This window comes from Cimex lectularius, unplaced genomic scaffold (assembly GCF_000648675.2).
Source record: "Cimex lectularius strain Harlan isolate CLEC.00 unplaced genomic scaffold, Clec_2.1 scaffold17, whole genome shotgun sequence".
In the NCBI taxonomy this organism is placed as follows: Eukaryota; Metazoa; Arthropoda; class Insecta; order Hemiptera; family Cimicidae; genus Cimex; species Cimex lectularius.
This window is the reverse complement of record NW_019392640.1, coordinates 1,183,621-1,201,448: the sequence shown is the minus strand read 5'-3', so window position 1 is coordinate 1,201,448 and position 17,828 is coordinate 1,183,621. Positions and strand designations below refer to the sequence as shown.

The 17,828-nt window shown below is 35.4% G+C and overlaps 6 protein-coding genes across 7 annotated transcripts; 1 reads left to right on the top strand and 5 right to left on the bottom strand.

The window, feature by feature from the left end:
• Positions 1-2,827: 2,827 nt before the first annotated feature.
• On the top strand, positions 2,828-3,264 carry LOC106672185 (histone H2B-like). The gene has a single exon (XM_014403391.2). It carries the CDS (start codon positions 2,845-2,847, stop codon positions 3,217-3,219), a length of 375 nt encoding a protein of 124 aa, XP_014258877.1. The 5' UTR covers positions 2,828-2,844; the 3' UTR covers positions 3,220-3,264.
• A 3,671-nt stretch (positions 3,265-6,935) lies between these two features.
• Positions 6,936-7,409, bottom strand: LOC106672214 (histone H3-like). Its single transcript, XM_014403453.2, has one exon. The coding sequence runs from the start codon at positions 7,387-7,389 to the stop codon at positions 6,979-6,981; it is 411 nt and encodes a 136-aa protein (XP_014258939.1). The 5' UTR covers positions 7,390-7,409; the 3' UTR covers positions 6,936-6,978.
• A 1,726-nt stretch (positions 7,410-9,135) lies between these two features.
• LOC106672216 (histone H2A-like) lies at positions 9,136-9,575 on the bottom strand. The gene has a single exon (XM_014403456.2). It carries the CDS (start codon positions 9,544-9,546, stop codon positions 9,172-9,174), a length of 375 nt encoding a protein of 124 aa, XP_014258942.1. The 5' UTR covers positions 9,547-9,575; the 3' UTR covers positions 9,136-9,171.
• Positions 9,576-11,758: 2,183 nt separating this feature from the next.
• LOC106672213 (histone H3) lies at positions 11,759-12,233 on the bottom strand. Its single transcript, XM_014403452.2, has one exon. It carries the CDS (start codon positions 12,212-12,214, stop codon positions 11,804-11,806), a length of 411 nt encoding a protein of 136 aa, XP_014258938.1. The 5' UTR covers positions 12,215-12,233; the 3' UTR covers positions 11,759-11,803.
• Positions 12,234-12,877: 644 nt separating this feature from the next.
• On the bottom strand, positions 12,878-17,755 carry LOC106672211 (DNA repair protein XRCC3). Of its 2 annotated transcripts, none has more exons than XM_014403451.2 (7): positions 17,695-17,755; positions 15,123-15,192; positions 14,902-15,039; positions 14,758-14,835; positions 14,443-14,705; positions 14,170-14,382; positions 12,878-13,338 (listed from the first exon to the last, which is right to left on the bottom strand). In XM_014403451.2, exons 2-7 carry the CDS (start codon positions 15,178-15,180, stop codon positions 13,150-13,152), a joined length of 939 nt encoding a protein of 312 aa, XP_014258937.1. In that variant the 5' UTR covers positions 15,181-15,192; positions 17,695-17,755; the 3' UTR covers positions 12,878-13,149. The 2 variants fall into 2 exon arrangements, with proteins under 2 accessions (XP_014258937.1, XP_014258936.1); XM_014403450.2 differs by having other exon boundaries at positions 17,547-17,737.
• LOC106672160 (cell division cycle protein 123 homolog) lies at positions 16,317-17,554 on the bottom strand. The gene has a single exon (XM_014403356.2). The coding sequence runs from the start codon at positions 17,449-17,451 to the stop codon at positions 16,483-16,485; it is 969 nt and encodes a 322-aa protein (XP_014258842.1). The 5' UTR covers positions 17,452-17,554; the 3' UTR covers positions 16,317-16,482.
• Positions 17,756-17,828: the final 73 nt, after the last annotated feature.

The following is a 17,828-nucleotide window of genomic DNA, read 5'->3' as shown; positions in this document are numbered from 1 at the left end:
TCATCGACGGTCGTCACTTAATCACCACACATTTTAAATATAATTATTCCAATCCTTTAATCTAATGTTCCATATTTGCTTAAATAAAATATATGAAACTCCTTTGCAGTTCGTAACGTATTATAAAATTTTTGCCTACAAGTATTGTAGGAAACTAATTTTTCTTCTAGAAATAAATTCAGAAGTACACTCATTCAAAGCCTGGGATATAGTAAGTGTTTGAAATAATTCGGAGTTTTTCTGTTCACATTCATTCAAATTACGTCAATCATTATTTATAATTTTACTTTTTTATCTCAACCCATACCTTACATAAAGATTTATTAATTGAAAGAAGTTATTTGGTCCATCAGACCACGAACTCTAATGGATTTAAAATGCAGAAACGCAACTTTTTTTCGAAAAATCTCCATATTTGGAAATTTATCCCTGGGTTAAACCTAAGAATAAATAATAACCTAAGAATTAGTCAAGCGGACCATGAAATTAGTGAACCTAAAAATAAATCAATTCTAGATCTGCTTTCTACGTACAAATATCAGACCGAACACAACTTCGTAGTTTTCTTTTTACATGAAGGTCCAACTTTTGTACTGTAGTATACACTAGTTTAAGTGGGTAAAAATAAATTATTATGTCTCGGAGAAAACCTTGATTGTCGATTAGACAAGGAAGATCTGAAAGTATTTATAAAACTGCCAAATGCCTTATATTATAAATTTTCTAGTACACTAAAAAATCGACAAAACTCATTTTATTTCAGTTTAAATATTGTAAAATGCATTATTCTGGTGAAGTTCAAATTTGGAAATTATAAGGTTGACTTGAATCTACTTATTTTGAAACGAAAGTATTTTCTCACAATTTGTACTACACTTATTTTTTTCTGGTGCAAAATTATCATTGGCATAAATTAAAGTAGTTGTTAAATGACCGAATTCTACAATTTTTTGCGGAGCCCTCATTATTTTATATTTTACAATAAGTAAGGTTTAATTTTGTATGCTTTCAACACTGGCCCAAAAATAATCTAAACGAAGCGTGGTGTTCATAAAACTTTTCTTACTGTTGAAATTTACTAAAAAATTATCTACTTTGCTTACTGCCTTAGTGTTCAGGTAATACGTGCTAAAATAAAATTTCCATTGGAAAATATGACGAGAAATACAAAACTAAAACAAAGTTTCGACTATTTATCTGTTTGTAACTTTTCAAAATAAGTCTTTCATAAAAGTATGCATATGTTTTCATGTCCGGCGTGGCTACTTTTTAAAATAATCCGAAAGTTAGCATAAACTATAAAAACCAGATTTAAACATAAATATTTTCATAATAAATTTAATTTTTGTTAAATAAAAAGTACCAAGTCGATTTACCTCAAATGAGAATTGGAAGTAATTTGGCTTGTTCCTATTGGTTACAAAGTGGAGAAACGCCTGTTAATGCTATCTGTTGAAAATTACCACAACGAAGTTCGCTTGAGCTTAGCTACGTTGGTTGTATTTATCGACCAGGATCATTCGTCATCTTCAGTTGGCCATCAGGATGACGAAAAGTTGAACAAATTTCTCTATGGAGTTAACATGGCCCAAGGTGTGTCCTTCCCAACATCCAAGCCGTTCTTCTACCCAAGAAGGCCGAAAAGGGTTTTTAAACGTTTCTTTAGTTTTCATCGGCCCTTTTCATGGCCACCAATCATCACTTAATAAATTCGCTACTGATCCTTAGTTATCAAGCAATTTAATTTTTACAGCAAGGGTTTTTATGTCACTTTTATTGCAAATAACTTTTAAATTAATTCGATATCCGTCACATTTAGATGTCTGATTGACCAAATTACTTCTTTCAATTAATTTTTATGTAAGCTTTTTTTATTAACTTTTTTATTTCAACCAAAAACTTTACATAAAAATTCATTAGAGTTCGTGGTACGATTGACCGAATAACTTTTGTCAATTAATTAATCATTATATAAGGCTTGATTCAGATAAAAAAAGCCCATGTCACGAGCGGGATTCGAACCCATGACCATTGACTAAATACACCGCTGCTCTTTCACTTATCTTGACTTCGATCCAGTGTTATGGTGTGTTTGTTATTAATTTGGTCAAAGTGGAAATTATATGCATCTTTTTGATGTTTGTAGAATTTTTTAAAGCGTCTGTAGGTATTATCTTGTCAGCACTGAGTTTTAATTGGTGTAAGTGTTGTGTTAGTGTCTCACTGGCACTCTCAACCCAACATCTACACGGAAAACAAACACTTTGAATCAGTACAAATACTTTGATTGAATCTAAAATTTTCTAGCATTGTATACATTAATTTTTTCCTAAAATTTTCTAGCGTTGTATAAATTCATTTTTTAAAATGTAAAATTTTCTAGCATTGTATAAATTCATTTTATTTATTTATTTTTTTAATGTCAAATTTGTAGCAATGTATATATTAATTTTTTCACATCCTACATGTATTTGTAAAATTTAAACAATGTTTATAAATCCCCGGCCCTGAAAATGATCTCAATAAAACTCGAAATATTGGCACGATAAAGAAAATGTTTTTCTAAAAACTTACGTCACATCACACCGCATCTCACGATCTCCGAATAATCATTTTAATAGACCCATAAACCAACTGAAGTTAAAGCGTATAAGCTGCGATCTAGTAGAACGAACCGAAAGTACAATAGTGAAACTACTCTGCCACCAATCAGTGGTGCCGTTACTTTGCAGCCAATAGAGTTGTTAGAATTGTGCGTGTTCTTTGAGTGGAGGGGATGACTGGTGTTGTATAAATTCTGTCTCCAGGCTGCAGCTCGTCACTTTGGGTTTAAGCTTGTGAAATATGACACCTCCTAAAGCAACTGGGAAAGCGATGAAAAAGGCCGGCAAGGCCCAAAAGAATATCGCAAAGACCGACAAGAAAAGGAAGAAGAGGAGGAAGGAGTCGTATGCTATTTACATTTACAAAGTGTTGAAGCAGGTCCACCCCGATACCGGGGTCTCTTCCAAGGCGATGAGTATTATGAACTCATTCGTCAACGATGTCTTTGAGAGGATCGCTGCTGAAGCTTCACGTCTCTCTCATTACAACAAGAGGTCTACCATCACCAGTCGGGAAATCCAGACTGCTGTCAGGCTCCTTCTTCCCGGAGAATTGGCGAAGCACGCCGTTTCTGAAGGGACTAAAGCTGTAACCAAATACACCAGTTCTAAATAAATTGCTCCATTTGCGTTTTCAACGGCCCTTTTAAGGGCCACCAAAATAATTCACTAAAAGTATGTCAAGACTAGCAAATTAGTAGGAATTTTGAGTCACGGATTCAATCCTTTTTAAAAAGTTGTTTCCTGCTCACGTTAATTTGTTTCGCAACAAACGGATTTCGAGCCCTTTGTCTCATCGTCTGGTTGATGAGTTCTACAAACATGTCTCGTCATCAATTGCAAAAGTGAACCCGCCAATGCGACGTTCCAATGAGAAGCTGTTTTTAATGGCCCCCTTAATTTGAACGTGCGGAAAGCGGGAATATAGCGCAAATAACTATTACAATAATAAATAATGGAAGAATTAAAATGTAATGTATCCAATGTACATTGGAAATTAACAAAGATGGTTGTTTGAACTTTATAGACCTAAAATTGTCCATAATAAACAACCTAATAGAAATAGACGTATATAGAAAACCTACAACTACAGACACTAAGATATTCTTCCCACCCATGCTCCCAAAAGCCTGCTGGTTTCATTTGACTCATAGACCGTATGTTAAAACTTCCATTAACATCGGCTAACTATAAAAAAGAATTAAAAACTATTAAAACCATAGCAAAAAAAAACTCGGGGGTCTGGGCGCAAGCGCTCGTGACATCGTATCCTAAAACAAGGAACACTCAGCACAGAATAACAATAAACATATACCACAGAATAACAATGAGGACACAATTGATTATATTATAATTAATATATTTTATTCATTAAATGATTGTTACATATGTAATATTTAATATGTGCATCGCTGCACGATAGCCAGAGCGTAATACAGCGAGAGTCATGCCTCTAAGCACGCTCGGCTTAAATCGGTTACTCTCGGCTCAAGCGTAACAGGACACCGATCGTAACGGGACAAGAGTCGTACTTTTTTTGCGAATGCCTCCTAGCGTTACCGATTTATAAGACGTTGTCACGTCAAAAACAACGGGTATCTGGAAATATTTATTGATAGGTTGCTAGTTAAAAGAATAAAAAAAATTAACTTTAAAAGAATCAACAATAGGACAGCCACCCAACCATAATGAATCATTAGGTTTCCGTTGTTTGCCATACATTGGTGAATTATCGCAAAAAGTTAGTAAAATTTTTAAACAAGAAGGTTTTAGAATAGCTTTTAGAAGTACGTGTTCACTTAAAAACTTTCTCTCAAAACCTAAAGACAAGGTAGACAACTTGGCAAAAAGCGGGGTTTACCAATTTAATTGTTATGATTGTGATATTAAATATATAGGACAAAGCGGTAGAGAAATAAAAAAGAGAGTAGAAGAACACTTTTCGGAATTTATGGACCATATAAAAGAAACAAAACATAATTTCAATTCAAATTTAAATACAACTGTGTTACATAGTTTCAACAAAGGGAGAGAACTAGATTGGTTTGAGAAATTTGAAATTAAAAAATGTAAAATTGAACATGGTGATAAATGCATCTGTTTTATGGTGTGGATAATAAGTAAAACTCTTAACAAAACGTTATATATTTTCTTTAATGTTACATCAACACAGGATTTTTCACAATATCCCCAATCCCCCATAACATCCCCCCACGGGTGCCACCTTACCAACATCTTTGTACTTTCAATCCTATTGGTATCTGAGGGGTTTGGTTATGGTTCTCCCAGAGCGGGTAGTCATCCAACCCCGAATCTCCGGTTGTCCTCCGTCCGCTCCGACAGTCTGGGCCGTGTAGGTGTCGATTGTATGGCCGGTGTATCGTTTTGTGCTGGATGATCAGGATCAGGTAATGGTGGGCTGCTTTCAGTTGAAGGGTCCGGTGCAGATGGTTTGACTTTAACTCCCTCTTTTTGATTTTCCTCAGGCGGTGTGAGTTGTTCTGGGGTTTGGTTGAGATATGGCGCAGGAATTAGATTGAAGCGATTCCTTCTTACTGTACTCATAGATGTGTGCACTAGATAGGATCGTTGATTCATTACTTTGACAATCTTCCCATGGCGTTTCAGATCTGTGATCCAAACAAACTCACCCCACTGTATCTGGCTCAGGTCCTTTGCTCAGTGTCTTTTGTCGTAATGTATTTTGTATTGCCTTCTATATCTTTCTTCAGCTTTGGCTAAATTTACTGGAGGTTTTAACTCCCACATGCTGAATGGATGGGCGGTTGTCTCTCAATTTTCTGCCATACAGCATTTCCGCTGGGCTAAATCCATTCCCTATTGGGGTATTGCGGTATGTTAGTAGGGCTAAAGCCAGATGCTCCTTGTTTTTTTAATAGAGTTTTTGCGATCTTAACAGCGGCCTCTGCGGCACCATTCGCTTGATGGAATTGCGGGCTGCTTGAGGATGTGGAAAATCCCCAGTCTTTGGCAAAGATTTGAAATTCGGATGTCTGAAAACCGTGGAATTGTGTCCCGCTTCTAAGCAGACAAGTTGTGGGATTCCATATCTTGCAAACGTAGTTTTGCAGATTTTGATTATGTCTGACGCTCTCATTTTCCCTACTTGGTAGACTTCAAAGAATCTTGAGTAATGGTCAGTAATTACAAGGTACCATTTGTCGTCAAGTTTGAAGAGATCCAATGAAGCAACTTGCCAAGGGTAGACGGGAAACTTTGTATGCAGATAGGGCAGGATTTAAATGCCACCGATTACATGCGAGGAAGCGTACACAAAATCTAATCTATTAACCCTCGGTCAATCATTAAGTCACCTCGGGTTAAGGGAGAGAAAAATGCTATTGTGCTTAATCGACATCTGATAAGCCGAGTGCATTTGCAAGTAACGCTATAACTAATATTGAATAATATAATATATATAACTTGTATGAATCGACTTCCTCTTCCAGTTCATTGTCGTCCTCAGATGGAATTGGTTTACGAGACAAAACATCCGCAACGAAAAGATTTTTTCCGGGAGTATAAGTGATTTAGAATCTACTGGCAAAGTTTGTAAGAACGAGTAGCCTAACATCCTGTTATAATAGGTGGAAATCGAGTATTCTACCACACCCTAATTGAATGAAAAACTTGTTTTTGGCAGAGGTCACATCAACCCTCGGGTGTTGGTGTTATTGAAAAAAAACCAAACATTTGTAACTATGTCGGGTTCCAATGAAGAGCCGCTGGATTCGAACTCGGGACCTACAGTGATGAGCGCTGTGTCCACGCCTAAACCTTTGCGGCCAATTACATTTTTATCGGACAATAGTTAATTTATATACGCACAAAAATATTATTTTTTTAATACATTTATTTAGTGCTATCTGTACCAAAATATTTACTAGCAACTAGTACACGTACTTGAAAACTAAATAAATATTTTTCACATAACTCTGATATTGATACCAAAATATATTTTTCGACAGGAATTTTATTTCGTCCTGTATTTTCATGCGAAATGTAAATTATTTCATGCCGTTAGCCTATCACAGGTTTTATAAAATCCAATAAGATCAATGAGTAGTAACTAGTAGGCAAAAGCATTTATTTTTCATAGCCAGCAATTGATAAGCATTCCAATTTTTAACCGTTCCCTTGACTCCACAAGCAAAACAAAAATACAATTCAATTGCTAATTTTAAACATGTTAAGGTGAGCGGCCCCAGAAGAACAACCTAAGTTTAAAATTAGCAATTGATTTATCCAACAGCCGACTAAAACAAGGACATGAATAAAAAGACAATTCTATTGATTAGTGAACGGATTTGGGTGGCCCTGAAAAGGGCCGTTGAAAGATGGCAGAAACAACGATTTAAGCTCGTTCACCACGGATACGCCTGGCCAATTGGATGTCCTTAGGCATGATAGTGACTCTCTTGGCGTGGATGGCGCACAAGTTAGTGTCTTCAAAAAGACCGACCAAGTAAGCTTCAGCAGATTCTTGGAGAGCCATGACAGCGGAGCTCTGGAAACGCAAGTCGGTTTTGAAATCCTGGGCGATTTCCCTGACCAACCTCTGAAAAGGCAACTTCCTGACGAGAAGCTCAGTGCTCTTCTGGTACCGACGGATTTCTCTAAGGGCGACGGTTCCTGGCCTGTAACGATGGGGTTTCTTGACACCTCCGGTCGCTGGGGCCGATTTTCTGGCTGCTTTGGTTGCCAGTTGTTTCCTAGGAGCCTTCCCTCCAGTGGATTTACGTGCTGTCTGCTTTGTACGTGCCATAACTCGATCAAGTAGAAACGACTGTATAACCGTATATAAAATTTTGTGGTTCGCTATAGCTTATATAGCAATTTTTTGATAAAGGGAGGGGATTTTTATCCCTACCACAAACTCCTGGCGACCTCTGCTGAGTATAAGCAGCATTAGTCGAATCAAAAAGCTGCACTTTGAAAATAACTATTATAAACTATTAAGTAACATATCGTTATATTGTTTTTTATAATTATTAATCGTATAAGATTTCACAAGATATCTTACAATAATGAAAATAGCGGCTTCATGAACATGATAAATACGACCAAAGTAGCTAAGCTCAAGCGAACTTCGTTGTGGTAATGTCTAACAGATAGCACAAACAGGCGTTTCTCCACTTTGTAACCAATAGGAACAAGCCAAATTACTTCCAATTCTCATTTGAGGTAAATCGACTTGGTACTTTTTATTTATCAAAAGTTAAATTTATTATGAAAATATTTATGTTTAAATCTGGTTTTTATAGTTTATGCTAACTTTCGGATTATTTTAAAAAGTAGCCACGCCGGACATGAAAACATGCATACTTTTATGAAAGACTTATTTTGAAAAGTTACAAACAGATAAATAGTCGAAACTTTGTTTTAGTTTTGTATTTCTCGTCATATTTTCCAATGGAAATTTTATTTTAGCACGTATTACCTGAACACTAAGGCAGTAAGCAAAGTTGATAATTTTTTAGTAAATTTCAACAGTAAGAAAAGTTTTATGAACATCACGCTTCGTTTAGATTATTTTTGGGCCAGTGTTGAAAGCATACAAAATTAAACCTTACTTATTGTAAAATATAAAATAATGAGGGCTCCGCAAAAAATTGTAGAATTCGGTCATTTAACAACTACTTTAATTTATGCCAATGATAATTTTGCACCAGAAAAAAATAAGTGTATAGTACAAATTGTGAGAAAATACTTTCGTGTCAAAATAAGTAGATTCAAGTCAAACTTATAATTTCCAAATTTGAACTTCACCAGAATAATGCATTTTACAATATTTAAACTGAAATAAAGACAGTTTTATCGATTTTTTCTTGTACTAGAAAATTTATAATAAAGGCATTTGGCAGTTTTATAAATACTTTCAAATCTTCCTTGTCTAATCGACAATCAAAGTTTTCTCCGAGACAAAATAATTTATTTTTACCCAGTTAAACTAGTGTATACTACAGTACAAAATTTGGACCTTCATATTTAGGTATAAAAAGAAAATTAAATTGTAAATTTTGATTCGACATAATTTGAATGAATGTGAACAGAAAAACTCCGAATTATTTCAAACACTTACTATATCCCAGGCTTTGAATGAGTGTACTTCTGAATTTATTTCTAGAAGAAAAATTAGTTTCCTACAATACTTGTAGGCAAAAATTTTATAATACGTTAACTGCAAAGGAGTTTCATATATTTTATTTAAGCAAATATGGAACATTAGATTAAAGGATTGGAATAATTATATTTAAACTGTGTGGTGATTAGTGACCGTCGATGATTATTCGGAAATCGTGAGATGCGATCTGTTGTGAATTATATTAAAATTTTTGCCTTTCAATTACAACATGGAAACATGCATGTTGTAATACATTGCTTTATTGTACGCGGTGGAAGCTTGCAGTACCTATATTTGCAATTACAAAAAACTGTATTTAATAATAAATTTTTGTAAATACTTGGGAACACCAAGATCAAAATCGTTTAGTGAAATGTTTGGTGGCCCTGATAAGGGCCGTTGAAAACGGTCGCAAAAAGCAACTTAAGCGCTCTTCTCTGTCTTTTTTGGGAGAAGGACGGCTTGGATATTGGGAAGGACACCACCCTGTGCGATGGTGACCCCGGAAAGAAGTTTGTTTAACTCTTCATCATTCCTGACCGCCAACTGAAGGTGACGGGGAATGATCCTGGTCTTCTTGTTGTCACGTGCAGCGTTGCCTGCCAATTCGAGAACTTCAGCGGCCAAATATTCCATGACGGCTGCCAAATACACGGATGCACCCGCTCCAACCCTCTCAGCGTAGTGTCCTTTCTTTAGGAGTCTGTGGATTCTTCCAACCGGGAACTGAAGTCCCGCACGGGACGACCTGGTCTTCGCCTTTCCCTTCGTTTTTCCTCCTTTGCCACGTCCAGACATATTTGCTTTCAAATATATAGATTCGAGTTAGATCGTAGAATGAGAATGGTTCAACAACCGTGCAGCACAACTTATATAGTCACAATTCTTGATTCTGATTGGCCGCAGTATGTAACTAATTCGATATTACCGCCATCTATTGAACTAACTACGAACTACTAACTGTTTCTTCTTTTCATTCTAGATGTTACCATGTTTCATGTTTAAATAAGTACTAAGATAAAAAGTATAATTAATTGAAATAATTAATACAGTCAATTATGACTGCTAAACATATATCGATTAAAGTGAGAATAATAATAATAATCTCAATTAATTATAATTTTTTATGCATGGATTAATATAATAATAACAATACTTTATTAGAAATGAAACATACAAACAAATGTTACAACGTGTAATAAGCATGGCTAGTAATCGTCTTCTAGTTTATTCCATAATAAAGCTTATAATTGTAGATATATTATAATAGACTAAAAAAAAAAATCTTATTTATACATAGCAGAATAGTGAATGTAAAGGAATCGGAAATATGAAAAAACAATAGGAATTAAAAGATAACTGATTACTTCTTCAGTACTAATAGTTATTTTCATAAACTTGCAAAATGATTTTAACTCTACTCAATTTTTTATATTATCCAGACTTATTAGTCATTATTATTCATTTCTGATTACAGTACCCCAGTCAACATTGACAACCGCAGAGGTAATTGAATATGGAGATTAAGTGGCATTTAATTTATTTATTTAAAACATTCACCACAGACATAATTTATACATTGTTATACACTTCTCTTAATTTAATACTCAACTTTAAGCTAAGGATGTTATAATTATTTTTAAAAAATTAAGCTCTAGTTGTTTGCTATTTTACTGCCCAGTTTAAAATGCATGCATGAATGACGACTTGTTTAGAAGAGGTTAGTGAGTCTTACCAGCGTGAGCACGTTAAAACAACTCAGAAGTACAGAGCTTATATTTAATTCTATAAGATTTTGTCTACTAATAAAATGTAATTAAATATTTGATTTGTACATTTATTCTATAGTCTTGGTTTAGATGAAAATCGTTAAACGACTCTTAATTGAACTTTTGCTTGAGGAAGCAACAATTACAACATAACTAAATTACTATGCTTATGTGTAATTTAATAACACATACGACGTACAAAGGAATTTTTTATTATGTCCAAACGTCCTTATAGATAAGTGAAATCTTTTGGTGGTCCTGAAAAGTACGGTTGAAAGAGGTAAATACAGAACAGTTTACTAGAAATGATTTTTAAAAGGATTAAAACAGTTTTCTTGGAGCTTGTGTTTCTGGTTACAGCCTTGGTCCCTTCGGAAACCGCGTCTTCGCCAATTCTCCGGGAAGGACGAGCCTGTCAACTGTCTATATCCCGAGTGGTGTTGGTTTTCCTCTAGTCATTGGCGAATGAATTAATGATGTTCATCGCCTTGGAAAGATTTCGGTATCGGGATGGACCTGTTTCAACACTGTATATGTAAGTAGCATAGGATTGCTTCATCCTCTTCTTGGTCTTGGTGATGTTCTTTTGGTCCTTGCCGGCCTTCTCCTTACCTTCCACTGGGAAAGCTATGAAGAAGATATACCGAAATCTCTTCCAAGGCATACGGAGTTAATTTTCCGTTTCAATTAGCTACAATTTTTATTTATTATACTTTAATCTAAGGTCTTGGTTGGTGAATCATGACTACTATTGGATTATATCAATTTTTATATGGAATCGTTAAACATGTAACTTTTGATGACCGTTGAATTATAATTGTGATGTTTATACGGTGTGTGATGGAATATCGGTCGATGGTTGTTGGCATAAAGAATCATTAAACGTTTTTAACTCCGACCCTGGACAGGCCAAAAAAATAATTAGGCCGCTGATTTATTTTTTTTTTTAGACTACAAAATAACTCCAAAGCCAACGTGCCTACACATAACCACATGATATGAAATGCTACAACTCTTTAATGAAAGAAAGTTTTTTATATTAATCATGAGAAAAGGAATCGACGTCGCAATCACACAACATACGTAAGTATTCGTATTGCTTCATCAATCTTAATTAAATATTTCGTGGTCCGATTGCCAAAATAACTTCTTCCAATTAATTAATCCTTTTATTATATTTTATTTATTCTGGTTCAAATGAATTATAAAAATGATAATGATTGTTTAAATTAGTGACAAAATTTGTGGCCCTCAAAAGGGCCGTTGAAAATTAATTGGAACACAGCTTAAGCACGTTCACCACGGATACGTCTAGCGAGTTGGATATCCTTAGGCATGATGGTGACTCTCTTGGCGTGGATGGCGCACAAGTTAGTGTCTTCAAAAAGACCAACCAAATAGGCTTCCGAAGCTTCTTGGAGAGCCATGACGGCGGAACTCTGGAAACGCAAGTCTGTTTTGAAATCCTGGGCAATTTCCCTGACCAACCTCTGGAAAGGTAATTTCCTTATGAGAAGTTCAGTACTTTTCTGGTACCGACGGATTTCCCTAAGGGCAACAGTTCCGGGCCTGTAACGATGGGGTTTCTTGACTCCTCCGGTCGCCGGGGCCGACTTCCTGGCAGCTTTGGTTGCCAGTTGTTTTCTGGGGGCTTTTCCTCCGGTGGATTTACGTGCTGTCTGCTTCGTACGAGCCATTGCGAGCGAATGCCTTAGAACGATCCCGAACCTGCTTTTATAGTAGTTTTACACGGTTAGTGGGGGGGAGCTATAACAACGCTCTGTTGGATTAGTGGACAAGCTCACTCATTTTAGTTTCTCCATCGTCCGTATAGTAGAGTAGCGCTGCTGCTTTCAAGCAGATTTGCGCGGGGGTGATAGTGTGATACAGTCTATTGTACTAATATTGGATTGGCGTTGCGTCGGCTGTTCCGGAAAGAATTCAAAGTTGAAGTTGAGAATCGAAAGCATAACTGCTATATGATATATTTAAATTTCCTTTGACAAATCAAAAGAACTTTAACTTACTCAATACAACAGTTGAGATGTTCTACTATTATGTACAAAAGAGATTGAATAATAGTGATTACTTGTCAATCAGGAGAGAGAGAGATATGTAGTTTTATGCTGCTTAAACAGTTTATAAGAATATTGTTTAAAATGTTGTACATCCGTGGGATAGCACTTTACTAGGATTCGAAGATAGCGCCTTGTACGGCTCGTGTATATTGATAATTTGACATAAGTTTGCTTGGAACAACTATTCTTACAACAATCATATGAATATACATTTGTTTTGAGCATGTCTGTCATAATAAAGGCAATTTGTTTTTGTTAAAAAACAAATAAATAAAACAAGGGTAATTTTTCAAATTTTATATATTTAAAACATTTCACATACATTCAGCTTACATACATTTTATTGCAGAAATGATCATTTGAAAATGATATTGCTCATTATTATTCTCAAACACATTATTTTTACTTTGAATTTTCCACATTTAAAAGATCTGCAAGTGCTAAATAAGGAAAGAGAATTGTTGAGAAAAGAAAGAGAAATGTTATAGTGCAAATGGGATTGGAACAAATCAATAATTCAAAACTCATGAATGTTTAAGTATGTACAGTTTATTCTATCCATCCTCTATGCCCCTAGCTGTTATTTTATATTTGCACTCCCCACAGTTCATATCAGGCGCTGCAACAACCCTGAAGATCTTTGAATCGTTTCCTGTCAATACTTGGAATCTGGATGTAACTAAGTTTGACCAGACTAAGCCCAGAGCAGGCACAACCTCGTTGTTTTCCAATGAGTCTGCCACCTTTGAATATTTCAGTATTTAATAGTTATTTGCTTATTTGTACATTTTATTTAAATAGAGAAACTTTATTTCCCAATTACTCTTATAATTTAGGCTAAGTTAGAGCTTAGAGATTAAACATTTACTAATTACTGATTTATATAAGCTCAAATGTGCACATGCCACATATTTATATATATCCAGGCATCAAGGTTGGGCTCCAATGTTAACAACAGGTAGGTGATAGAAATGATGAATGGTGGAATGAGTGCGAAGTTGAATCCTTTTAAAAAAAAAGATAGTTCCTACTCACAATAAGTTGTTTTCCAATGATCCGGAGTTCAAGCCCTTAGCTCATCATCAGGTTGAAGGATTTCTACAACCTGATGATGAGCTAAGGGCTTGAAATACGGATTGTTGGAAAACAACTTACTGTGAGTAGGAACTATCTTCTTTTAAAAAAGGACAGGTAGGTGATTTCAGAACTAACACGATCAGTTCATAAATCCAAACCCATTCATACTCTCACTCACTCATACTTTATTTTCTATTTACATACCCATTCCCTGTTAACGTGGTGAAGTACTTTTGTGAAAGAATAATAACAAGAAAAGTTCAATAAAAACTTTAGAAATGTATAATATTTAGTGACCTTTAATTACTGATTATTTAAAGATTGTGAGATGCAGTCTGGTGTGATGTAGGTTAGAACCTACTGACTAAATTTCTAGGTTACAAGGTCTTAACTACATCACATCAGATCATCTCATGATCTTTAAACAATCAAAAACTTTAAACTTGTTTAGATATTTATACTTGGATCACAACTTGGAACAAAAGTTAAAAGTGTACCTGATTAACACACAAAATAGTGACATTAAATTTTCTGGACAAATTATGCAGCTCTGACCCAATGATTTTCAACTCCTTTGATCTTGCCACTAAATCATCTGAGCCATACTCAGCTCGGAAGACAGCAGTAATTGAATCTATGACTATAAGGCCAATGGATAGCGTTTTCAAAACATGTGGCAGCCTTTTCAAAATGCAATCTTTCAGACCTTCCTAATAAAAGAACCAGTAAAAAAATACGATCAATTGGTATAAACTAACAATATCTTTTACCACTTGGGGGATATGGTCAACGAGAATGTTGTCTGTGCAATTTCCTTCAATCTCAAAATTGCCCCTGGGAAAGTTGAGAACCATCTCCTGGAGGCGTCTGGCTGGAAATCTGTCCTCAGTACATATATATACGGCTTTTTTTCCAAGACCACCATGCTCTAAGGGGTACTGTACTGTGATCGATAATTGGAGGCAGAATTGTGTCTTTCCGGCACCACTCACACCATAAAGTTCGTTGATTCCCCTTGTTGGTATGCCACCACCTGTTTACAAAATTTATTTTATAAATAACATAAGCTCAAGGTTTAAACAAACCTGTAAGTTTATCGATTCCCTTGCAGTCAAAAGTCAGAGTCCTCCACTTATCTTTGTATATTCTTTTAGCTTCATTTACTGAAAACCAGATCTTGATTCACATTTTTTAAAACATATATTTTTCATTTAACAAACGAAAATAACCTGTTTTAAACCCTTGAGGAATGATAATATTGGCAGCAGCATTTTTAACCAGATGAATCTCTTCATCTGTAAAGTTCTCCATTTTTCGGAATTCACTCGAATCCATCACAATGATTTTTCGACTTGAGAGAAGGCCAACTGAGTTCACATACCAAATAAAAACATTATTTGTTAATAATACACTATTATAAAAAAAAGATCAAATCATAAAAATAATTTACTTTTTTTAAGTTTAATTGCCAAACTTTCGCTCAGCTCAGATGTATCAATATCATCCATGTCTTTGGTCGACTGAAATCATATGGTATCATATTTTAACAACATAAAACAAACCAAGAGATTTTTAAGGAATAATTTATTAATTGACAAATTGATGACAAAAGTGGCATCAAGAATTTCTCTGATCCAAATACAAAAAATCATCTTTGAAAAGAATATATTTCTTAATAAATCACCAAGTTTATATCACTATAGCATAAATATGTTACATTAATTTTAATTTTTGCTCATTGAGAACTTTTACACCTTTTAAATATATATTAGAAGATTATGATTCCCTGCAGTGTGCCCTGGTACCCAGACAGGGGTAATTTTGTTATTTTTGTCTGATAAAGCCCTAATGCAATCCCAAATGACTCTGAACTTTACCACCAATACAGTAATTACCCTTAGTGCCAACTGACTGAGTAGATCTCTATTCTTCTGTTAACAGGCACTTCAATCACACTGGTACAGTGTTCAATAGCCTATTTCTTTGTGTGTTAGAAGTGAAGATCGACCAGTGAAATTATTTGGTTGGTCATCTGAGGAAGAAAATACATAGGCATGTTTTTGATGTTTTCTTAATTCAATGACCGTTTACCTTATCCTCACTCAAATACTCTTTGTGTGAGACAGAGGCATGTTGCCCATATTATATGAATTTTAATCCTTGCATTATTTCCATAAATACCACCTCCTGACCAATACTCAGTTTTAGAGCCATTTATATACAAGATACGGTCGGCATAAATTGCGACCCCTTTCTCCCAGGTATTTAAATTTGAATTTTTTTTATCAAATCTGACTTTATGGGTCATGGCATCTCCAGAACCATGTTTCCCTAAAGCTCCCGGCGATTAGGCTATTAGTGTCAGTCTCTGCATTAACCTATGAATTATGGAACTGGTCTTTTCCTGGATAAATATATGTAGTGGTGTAAGATTGAGAAGGAATTCCATGGATCGTTCTCATGAGGCATGCTAGTCTCTGAGCAACACTGAGGATCCTGGCCGCCTTTAGATCTAATGTTTTTGTCCACCAAACCACCAATTCATAGGCAATCATTGGTTTAACAACTGCTGTGTTAGCCATAGTGATATCTTTAGGTTTATTCCCCAACATTTCCCCCTAAGAGGTATTTCATGAATCACAAATAAAAAAACTATTAACATTTAATTTGACAATATAATGTAATACATAATTTTGTATTTTTACAATTATTGTAGGTGTATTATTACATGAGGAAATTACAGTAAAAAATTACAACTATATACAATCTAATTTACAGAGCTAAAACACTTGAGTTTTATCAGATTAAGCTCAATTATTCATTTCACTAATCTGTAAGTCGATATTGTTCTGTATCATTTCAATGATGGACCTGCTTGTACTTTCCGGCATGTCTGTGAGATCACTAGGCAGCCCGAAGTGTCTACTGAGATTGGCAGGCTGGATTCCGACTTCTTCTCCAATGTATCGGAATTCTGGAGAGACACCTTCAACAAATTGCATATCCTTCAGCTCGTCCCATGTAAAGAGGAAAGAGTCATTTTCAGCTTCGCTGAACAGATTCAAGTCGACAAGTTTGACTTGCGATACCTTCCAAATGACATCAAATGCATAGCTGCTCAGAATGAATTCACCCTTGAGACTCTCTTCAAAAAATGACCGGATATCATTGACTATGTTACACTTATATTGTGGGATGTGTTTATGAAATTCGGATTTGTCCCTTTGGGTTATGGCGATCAACTGACCATCAGAGACAAAACACCGAAACTCGCTACCGGGATGTATGTCTTCCCACATTCTCAACACAATGACACAATCGAGGTCTCGGTTCTTGAACGATTCCAAATCCCGGGCGATTCTGTTCGATCCCTTGAGGAGAAGATAGATGTCCTGAAGGTTGGAACACTTGAGAGAATTGTTTGTGGCGATCCATGAAGCGTCATATGGTGCACTCCAGTTCAGCTTGACGAACACCTTACCTCCAAGTCTGTCCATCGCTTTTTTAAGGTCACAACTGAACTCAGGAAAGGTGGGCATCGGTGGGGCATCCTCGTCTTCGTCCTCACCGTCAGACTCCCAGGTTGTGAAAGTTACGTCGTCGACTTCGGACGTCTTCTTCGTCTCGAGGACGGCTTCTGAAGGTACCATCACTAGGTCACTTTTTAAGTAAGAAAGCACTTCGTCAGGCACTTTGACAAACTCGGAACGAGTGGTCCACCTTTTAAATTTCGGGTACCAGTTTTGAAAAGAGCAAGCATGCTTCTCGCAAATTTTCATTTCTGTTATTAACAATTTACTTTATAGTTTATACAGACCGATGAGGTCTTCGGCAGAAAGTTTTCCCTTGTATCTCAATAAAATTAACTACTTACTAATAAAATAAGGCCAGTCTTAAACCTGTATAAAATACAAAGAAAACACAACACACAACAGGTACTAGAACTATTTAGTAGATAGTGTATGTACTATGTAGTATAGACTATATTAGTATTGAATTACAGACAATAGAATATACAGAACCTTCTCCACGTGCTAGTTAACAGGAACAACTGCCATAACAGAACGTTTCCCCCCCAAAAAATACCTTTTCAAAAAGTTTTACATTAAGCTAAGTGTATTATGAGAATGAACCTCTAAAAAATAAAATTAAAACT

Excerpts from the sequence above, each read along its gene's own strand:
- LOC106672214 (XM_014403453.2), bottom strand. The coding sequence starts at position 7,389 with ATGGCACGTACAAAGCAGACAGCACGTAAATCCACTGGAGGGAAGGCT.
- LOC106672213 (XM_014403452.2), bottom strand. The coding sequence starts at position 12,214 with ATGGCTCGTACGAAGCAGACAGCACGTAAATCCACCGGAGGAAAAGCC.
- LOC106672216 (XM_014403456.2), bottom strand. The coding sequence starts at position 9,546 with ATGTCTGGACGTGGCAAAGGAGGAAAAACGAAGGGAAAGGCGAAGACC.
- LOC106672185 (XM_014403391.2), top strand. The coding sequence starts at position 2,845 with ATGACACCTCCTAAAGCAACTGGGAAAGCGATGAAAAAGGCCGGCAAG.
- LOC106672160 (XM_014403356.2), bottom strand. The coding sequence starts at position 17,451 with ATGAAAATTTGCGAGAAGCATGCTTGCTCTTTTCAAAACTGGTACCCG.
- LOC106672211 (XM_014403451.2), bottom strand. The coding sequence starts at position 15,180 with ATGGATGATATTGATACATCTGAGCTGAGCGAAAGTTTGGCAATTAAA. Across the intron at positions 14,836-14,901 it reads TCCTCAAGGGTTTAAAACAG|TAAATGAAGCTAAAAGAATA; the intron begins GTTATTTTCGTT and ends TCTGGTTTTCAG. Across the intron at positions 13,339-14,169 it reads CTATTTTGTGTGTTAATCAG|GTGGCAGACTCATTGGAAAA; the intron begins GTACACTTTTAA and ends AAATATTCAAAG.